Source organism: Dama dama, chromosome 5 (assembly GCF_033118175.1).
Source record: "Dama dama isolate Ldn47 chromosome 5, ASM3311817v1, whole genome shotgun sequence".
NCBI lineage: Eukaryota > Metazoa > Chordata > Mammalia > Artiodactyla > Cervidae > Dama > Dama dama.
The window spans coordinates 113,317,198-113,325,121 of record NC_083685.1 but is presented as its reverse complement, the minus strand read 5'-3'; the positions used below and the strand labels follow the sequence as shown (position 1 = coordinate 113,325,121).

General features: G+C 53.7%; 1 protein-coding gene across 1 annotated transcript in view; it reads left to right on the top strand.

Moving 5' to 3' along the window:
• Positions 1-1,085: 1,085 nt before the first annotated feature.
• The window catches only part of MPP2 (MAGUK p55 scaffold protein 2), a 30,734-nt gene continuing 23,895 nt past the window's right edge, over positions 1,086-7,924 (top strand). The window contains exons 1-2 of the mRNA XM_061144161.1: positions 1,086-1,101; positions 6,722-6,772. Coding sequence (XP_061000144.1) covers positions 6,742-6,772 — 31 coding nt within the window. The 5' untranslated portion in view covers positions 1,086-1,101; positions 6,722-6,741. The remainder of the gene's footprint in view (positions 1,102-6,721; positions 6,773-7,924) is intronic.

Sequence of the window (7,924 nt, the reverse complement as noted above, 5' to 3'; positions counted from 1 at the left end):
GGTTGTGTCAGAGTAAAGCAAGGAGGCAGGGCAAAGTGCAAGTGTTGGGCCAGGGGTGGGGTCGGGGGAGGAGGGCAACGCAGCGGCTTCTGGGAGAAGTTTTGGACCTCTAGACTGGTATCTGATGTGGGGGCAGGGCTGGTTGGTGTGTGGCTGGCGGGTGATTGATGATGGTGGAGGGGGTTTCAGGCTGTCTGAGGCTGTGATGCGAGTCAGGGCCCAGAACACTTGGTTCTCCAGGGAGAATTTGGTTTGATCCTGGAGGGGGGGCCACAGCTAGCTGTCCAGATGCCCTGTTGAGGCTTCGGTTATGCTAGTGCTGAAGTTGGTATCTGACTCCGTATCAGTGAAGCTGGCACCCTATCTGGAACAGAATAAGACCATCTTTTCTCATAGAAATTTGGTTTTCTTTAGAAATTTGGTTTCTGAAGTGGGGGATGCACCTGTGCACCTATGGGTGCATCAGATGATCCTTTAGGGTGTGGTAAGAAAATACTGGAACTTCTATTTATAGTTTAAAAATAATCGTTAGAATTTTTGAGTGTGATTTTTAATATACATATTAATAGTTCAGTAGCATGCATATAATAATATATAAATATAAGTATGCTTACAGTGATGGTTCTAAACTTTTTTGTTTTAACTGAGAGATAACAGACAGTAGAAAAGGCTTCTAAAACAAGACTGGTGAATTTCTGCGGTAGTGGGCTAAGGGATTGGAGCGGGTGGGTGTAGAAAGAGACTCGGGGTAACTGTTGGCGGCCCCTGCTGGTCATCACCGGAAGTGCAACATCACTCAATATAGGCTCTTTTAGGGCTTCCCGGATGGCTCAGCCGGTAAAGAGTCCGCCTGCAGTGCGGGAGACCTGGCTTCGATCCCTGGGTTGGGAAGATCCCCTGGAGACGGAAAAGGCTACCCTCTCCAGTATTCTGGCCTGGAGAATTCCATGGCTAGAATCGGACACGACAGAGGGACTTATTTCACTTCACTTCACTTCCGCTGAAAATTTAGAACAGCCGCTCCGAATTTTATCTCTTTCTGTGCGTTGAATCCCGAAGCCTTGGAATGAATATCCACCAGAGGAATATCTCTATTTGAGGGTAAGCAGAAACACTGCCTGCACCGTTGTGACCTCTGGGGCGGAGGCAGGGAAGAAGACCGAGCTAAATACAGACCTCAGAGGAAGAGGACTCATTCTTCTCACTTTTCCACCTGTCTCCTCCCCACCCCCACCGCCTCATTTCTCCTTACTCCCCCCGTTCCTCCATCCCACCGGCAGAGGGGGCAGTCTCTAACTACCATGGAATGCATTGTGGACCCCTCAAACCTGCTTCCTGCCCCAGCTACCCTATATCCCATCAGTAACACCCTCATTCCTTTGGGGCCCTGCTTAGAACACATTATGTGTGTCTATTGTGAATGTCTATTATGACATTCAGTTGTACCGCTGGAAAGTGCTTTTGTGTCTGACATTCCCCCTTCCGGACCTCCACCTTCAGGAATCACTGATGCTGGCCCTGTAGCTGGTATCTGACAGTATCAGTGAGGTTGGCACCCTATCTGGACCAGAATAAGAGCATCCTACTCTGTATCAGGAAATGTTTCTCCTCTCTCTGTAACCTCATGGGGCTGTTGTGAGAATTAAACAATTTATCAATTGTAAGGTCTTGAACAGATGTGAGGAGCTGGCATTCTGTAAGGCCCTTATAAGAGAGATGCTTGCTGACTGACTAATGGGGGGCAGGGGAGTGCAAGGAGGTGGCTGGTAAGAGTGATGAATTGGGCTCCATCTTCCTAGAGGGCCAAAATCAGGGATCCTTGTTCTGGGGATCTTGAATGAAACTAAAAGTTTGCTGTATGTTGCTATGGGGTAATAGTTGCCTGACTGAGAAGTAATTAATACTATGGAGAGATTCAAGATGCTTCCTCTTCCCCACCACTAAATAGCCAGGTGGACAGGCTAGAGTGGAGGGTAGCTTTCATGATGCGAAGGGGACTACTTCCTTTTTTTTTTTTTTTTTTAATTTATTTGGCTACTCCTGTTCTTTTTGCAGCATGTGGGATCTATTTCCCCGACCAGGGATCGAACCCCTGGCCTCCTGCATTGGTGACGCAGAGTCTTAGCCACTCGACCACCAGGAAACTCCCAGGGACTTCTTCCTAAACTGAATTAGGAAGATCTTTTGGTTTGAAGGCAGAAAAGAGGGCAGATAGCATTTTGCTCCAGCGAGTTCTTTGGTTGGAGACGGAAGGCTGTAATTCCAGTCCCTGCCATCTGGGGTCGCTAGCTAACTTTCCTGTCCTTGCTCAGTAATAAGGGAGGACACCACCGAAAAACCTCAGGGCTTTCTGTAGAGCATGGCAGTGGTTTTGTGGCTTGTGTTGTGTGCTTGTCTTAGTCGCTCAGTCGTGTCCGACTCTTTGTGACCCCCATGGATTGTAACCCGCCCGGCTCCTCTGTCCATGGGATTTCCCAGGCAAGAATACTGGAGTGGGTTGCCATTTCCTTCTTCAGGAGATCTTCCTGACCAAGGGCTCGAACCCAGGTCTCCTGCACCGCAGGCAGACTCTTTACCTATACTAAAACCTGGTTTCCCCCCGTGGCTCAGTGGTAAAGAATCCGCCTGCAATGCAGGAGACGCAGGTTTGATCCCTGGGTTGGGAAGATTTCCTGAAGAAGGAAATGGCAACCCACTCCAGTGTTCTTGCCTGGGAAATCCCATGGACAGAGGAGCCGGGCGGGCTACAGTCCACGGGTTCGCAAAGAAGTCGGACAAGACTTGGTGACTAAACAACAATACTCAAACGTATGATCGCCGGAGCTCAGGGCAAGCTGAGTCTCCTGCAACAAGGGGACCAGTCCCCCCTGCTTCCAGGATCAGTTTCCAAGTCAAACCCATTTCTGAGATTTCCAAGCAAGTTTCCAGAATGCAGTGCATTTCTGATCTTAGGAGATCTGCATATTCTAGAAAGCAGTTGGAGAGGGTGCAGGGCGGGGAATACCGCGGCCAGAGTATTACCTTGGCTGACCCTGAATGCACCGCGCGCTTAGCGAAGCGTAATCTTCGGGCTGAGCTTTCAGTACTCCAAGGCTGGAACGAAGTGCAGGTCTACAGTGGAGCCAGAAGCTGGGGTGAAGGCGGGCAACTGGGTTTGTCTATTTCTTGAGATGGAACCACGAAGAAGGATAGCGAGTCACCTTGTTCTGTATTCCGTAGACTGGGGTATGGACCAGCTCTCCGGTCCAGGCTTGAAATAGGGTCTCAGCGACCCCGGCCCCCCCACTTTTTTTTTTTTTTTTTTTTTTGCAAATTCGCCTAGCGAGTCTGGGATCCAGGTATCCACCAATGAATCCTTAAAAGCTGCTCCTGAGTTTGAGGTCCTATGGGGATGGGTCTCCTGCTCCTTGAGGGGTCTCCCTAAACTCCTCCTGCTCCCTTACCCAGTTGGGAAGCAGGATGATGAGGAAAGGTGAGGCAAGCCTTGAACTGGAACGTGCGTCTAACCTGAGAGAAGGGGGCGGGTCTCTTACCATCGCCCTTTTAAGGGAATCGCTGGGCGCCGAGGGACTAGTGGGTACCGGTCCCAGTCCTTGCTTCCCCGAGTAGGAAGCCAGCTGCGGGTCGGGGAATCGTGGGCAGTGTAGTGTCTCCGAAGTCACCACCTCCCCGCCTACCCACTAGCTGCTCGGAAAGGCTACTTTCCTGCGGGTGGTCCCGCGGCGTCCGTATCCGCCTCCCTCTCACCTCCTCTCTCGGTCTCCGCCCCTTCGCGCAGAGGAGGCCTCGCCGCTTTAAGAGCCGGGGTAGCGATTGACAAGCAATAAGCGCGGAGCGCCCGGCTGCGCGGGAGCCGCCGGAGCTTGGGGCCTCTCCCGGCGCAGGTAGGCCCCCCCCCGGCCCCCGGGTCAGTACCCACCCGAGGGCCCTCTTGGTCCTGGCACGGCACTTGGGGCCCTTTCTCTGCGTCACACCTCTCCTGGCCTCTTCCCTCCGGCCCCTCCCCTCTCTCTCACCCTCCCGCCCCTTCTCTCCCTCTCACCCTCCCGCCCCCACTCCCCCTTTCTCCGGGCTCCTAGAGAGAGATCAGACCTCGCTGCCCGTGGACACTGGCCCCCCGCCCCTGCGGTGAGGGCACCTAAGTGACGTCAGGCACAGAGCCTGGTGAGCTGTGCGGGGGCCCGAGTGTCCGTGCGGCTTCTCCGGGGACTGTGCGGATTCTGGGGACTTCGGAGCCGGGTATTACGTAAGAACCGCGTTATTAGCTCTTGCGGGGGTGGGGGCGCAAGACGGAGGTTGTGTGCGTCCCCTTGGCTCCCCTGCCACCTTGGGAGGCTAACACCTCAGTCTCTCCTGGGAGGGGGTCCTGCGAAGGGGGTGTGCTGCTTCTTCGCCTCCCAGGTTGTAGAGGGGGCGGGTCTGGGTCGGGGGCCAAGACTAGGATCTGGAGACCTGGGAAGGGGTCGGTGACAGGAGCGAGGAGTCAGGGCCAGAAAGTTAGGTCAACTCAGAGCGGGGAGCGTGAGGACGCGGGCGGGGGTTGGGGGGGGGGGGTTGTGCAGCCATTCAGTGACCTCATCCCCTAGTCTCCGCCGGGCGCGCACGCAGAGAGTCTTCTTTGATGGCTCGAAACACACCCCCCTCCTCCCAGGTCCTAGCGCCCAGCGTTTTAGGGCTGGGCTCGGGGCGGGGGCGCTCTGATCGTCGGTGCGTGCAGGCCCGCCTGACCGCTAGACCCCATCCTTCAGTCTGTCTACCCCTCCCCACGACCTGTCGCTCTTCAAAGCTCCTTTGTCGGACCTTTCTTCTCTATATCTCTTTGTACGCGTATTGACAGAGCTTGGAGGAAACATCCCCCTTTCTCGGTGGGCCCACATCGGCTGCCGACCCTGGGTGGTGTGGGTAGCCTGGAGATAGGGGTGAGAGGGCACGTGGGCCCAGGGTTTTGGAAGCTGAGGTGCGAGTTCTCAGCTGCCTGGGCTCCGGACCTTGACTCGGAGCCAGGCCGGCTCGCCTGGCACTGCTGTTCTCCTGTGGGCACAGCCGGCCCCGCCCTCCCAGAGGCTTGGGTGGGGGTAGGGCAGAGCTAGCCAATGCTCGTGGGAACCGACTCCTCAGGGAGAAAACCCAGGCAGGCTGAGCAAGACTTCTGGGGACCGGATCTTCCCTGCCTCTTCCCACCCTCCGCCCTCTGGGGAAGTAGGACTTGGGAGAGTAAGTAGTACCATCTGGAGAGAGCTGCAGGTTCCAGGTCCTCAGGACGAGGGCTGGGCCGGGGGTGGGGTTGGGGGGTGGGGAGAAAGGGATCCCTCTCTGATGCTCTCTAGGAATAGGGGTGGCAGGGGTTGTGCCCAGGGCACTAGCTGGCGCAGTGGATCCTGGGCATTGCTCCCAGCCTGTGTGCTAGCCTGACAGGGGATGTCCTTCCTCTCCCCCAAAGCTCCTTTCTTCCTTGTCCTCAGGGGCAGATCCAGGAGGAAGGGGAGCCATCCTTCCACTTTTGTAATTTCTGCTACTTGAAATTACAAGTATCAGGGAGCTCAGATGACCTGCTTAGGCCTGGGCAGGTGATAGCAGGAGAGAGGATTTCATTAAAATCAGGTAGTGGTTACTCTAGTGACCTTTTTAGGGGGAGGAGGTGATATCGTGGCTCCCCCACCCCCAGAGCCCAGTAGCATTCAGTCCTAAAGTGGGCACTGCCAGATGCTCTCTTCCACTCCCCCACCCCTGCTGGGAGCCACCGCGCCTCCTGTTGTCATGGCAACCGGGAATTAGGGTTTTCTCCAGCGGCACAGGCCCAGAAAGGCAAAGGGATGAAGGATGGTGGGTTACCCACCTGCACCCTTCTTTGGAGAATAAGGGATCCAACCCCATTCCAGGAGGACCTGGGATGAAAACTGGGTCTGTAAATTCCGTGATGGGTTTTGCCCAGAGCCCCCTGCTCTCCTTGTCCCAGCTCTGGGCTGAGAAGGGGTAGAGGGAGAAAGAGGAAGCAAGAGAGGCCCTAGTGAGGTATGACATCATTTCTGCCAGACAGATGAACAGATGCTTGTGGAGCATCTTCACTGTGCTAGGTCTAGGATCCAGAGGTAAAATAAAACACGTATGATTCTTGACCCATGGAGCTTAAAATCAGGGAACACTCATTTTCTTACTTTTTACCTTTTTACTCACACTGGACTTTCCCCCATCCTCTCTCTCTCTCAAAATAAATAAATAAAATAAAAAAGACAGATGGTAGGCAGAAACAATTTTTTTTTGAGTCATAAAACCTGGAGTTTCATTGTAGCTCTCCTTTTCTTTAAAAAAATATTTTTATTCATTTATTTGGCTGCACTGAATCTTAGTTGTGCATGTGGGATTTTTAGTTTTGGCATGTGGGTTTTAGTTCCATGGCCAGGAATCGAACCCAGGTCGCCAGCATTGGGAACCCAAAATCTTAGCCATTGGACCACCAGGGAAGTCCCCATAACTCTCTTTATTAGCTTTGTGACCTTGGACAAATGAACTAACCTCTCTGATCCTCTGTCTCCTCCTCCTTGGAGAGATGGGTGAGTCATGTCTGCTCTTCTTGGCCTCCCAGAACTATGGGATAGTTGAGTGTCAGGGCGGTACCCTCTCCCCTACCCCACTGGCTCATCCTGAAGGGGAGGTCCTTCCTAATTCCTTCCCCATTATTTTGCCCTTCTGCCTTCTCAACCTCCTCTCTCCCTTCCTCCAGGAGCCCTTGCTGATTTCACCATGCCGGTTGCAGCCACCAACTCCGAGACGGGTAAGAAGTGGGGGTAGGGATGTCGGTTATATCAGTGGTTTAGAGGATTCCAGGCAGGTTGGGGAGCACAGTCAGGCACTGCCACAGCTCCCTGTAAGAGCAAACTGTAAGACCTACAGTAAACTGTAGGAGCTCCCTGTAAGACCCCTGCTGCAGGTGCTCCATCCAGCTGCTCAGCCCTTCCTCTGGGCAACTTCTATCACCCTGCTGCACCTGCCCCAGGGTGGGGCTGGAGACAGAGCGCAACTCACCTCCATGGAGGGGGATGCATGCTCTGGAGACGTCCACAGTGCAGTGCCCCCCCAGATAGGTAAAGGGGACCAACACATGGGAGTGTGTGTGTGCTAGACTGTGGAGAATGCCAGGTCGGGAAGCCTTGGCTTAGTTCTCTAGGAAGTTTTAGGGCAAGGTTGTGGGCCACCCAGACAAGCTAGGAAGCCTCAGGAACAATCTGCTTAGATCCTTGGAGCCTGTGTCTCTTCTCTGTCAAGAGGTGATGTGAAACTCAAAAGCTGTAACAGGGAAAGCATGTTACCATTAGGGATATTCACAGTTATTACGCTGTGCTACTGAGTTGTTATTACCTCTTTAACCTGTGACCCTGAATCAGTCACCTCGCTTTGAGGACCTAGGTTTCCCCATCTGTGGAATGAGGTGATGGGACGAGATCAGTGTTTTTAACTTGTATTGATCCTGAATCCTACTGAGAATCTGATGCAAACTGAGGGCCTTCATCACAGACAAAGGCTTCTATGCACGAAGTCTGCATTCCACTCCAGGGGTTTAGGGATCGCACCCTGAGTGTATGCAGAGACCCACCAGGTGAAGTGCCCTGTGCTCAGGCTCTCAGAGGGCCCTAACAATTGTGAACTGTTCTTGTGTTTCTCTGATTGATCCCCGCCTGGGTGCCTCCTGACCGTGTAGCCCCTTCCCTCTCTCTAGGCGCTGCTATTGCTTCTGCAAGATGTTCCAGACCTTCCAGTTCAGTTAGATTGACTCCTCTGTGTCCTCCCCTCTGAAAAACTGAAGCAGGAAAGTGAAGGCTCCTGTGAGGGGCCAGAACTAAACTGTGACACCCTTGTCCCCCCAGGAAAGGCCTCTTCTCCATGCAGTGGCCAGACTGTCCCAATGTCCCCTAGCTGCTGCAGCCTT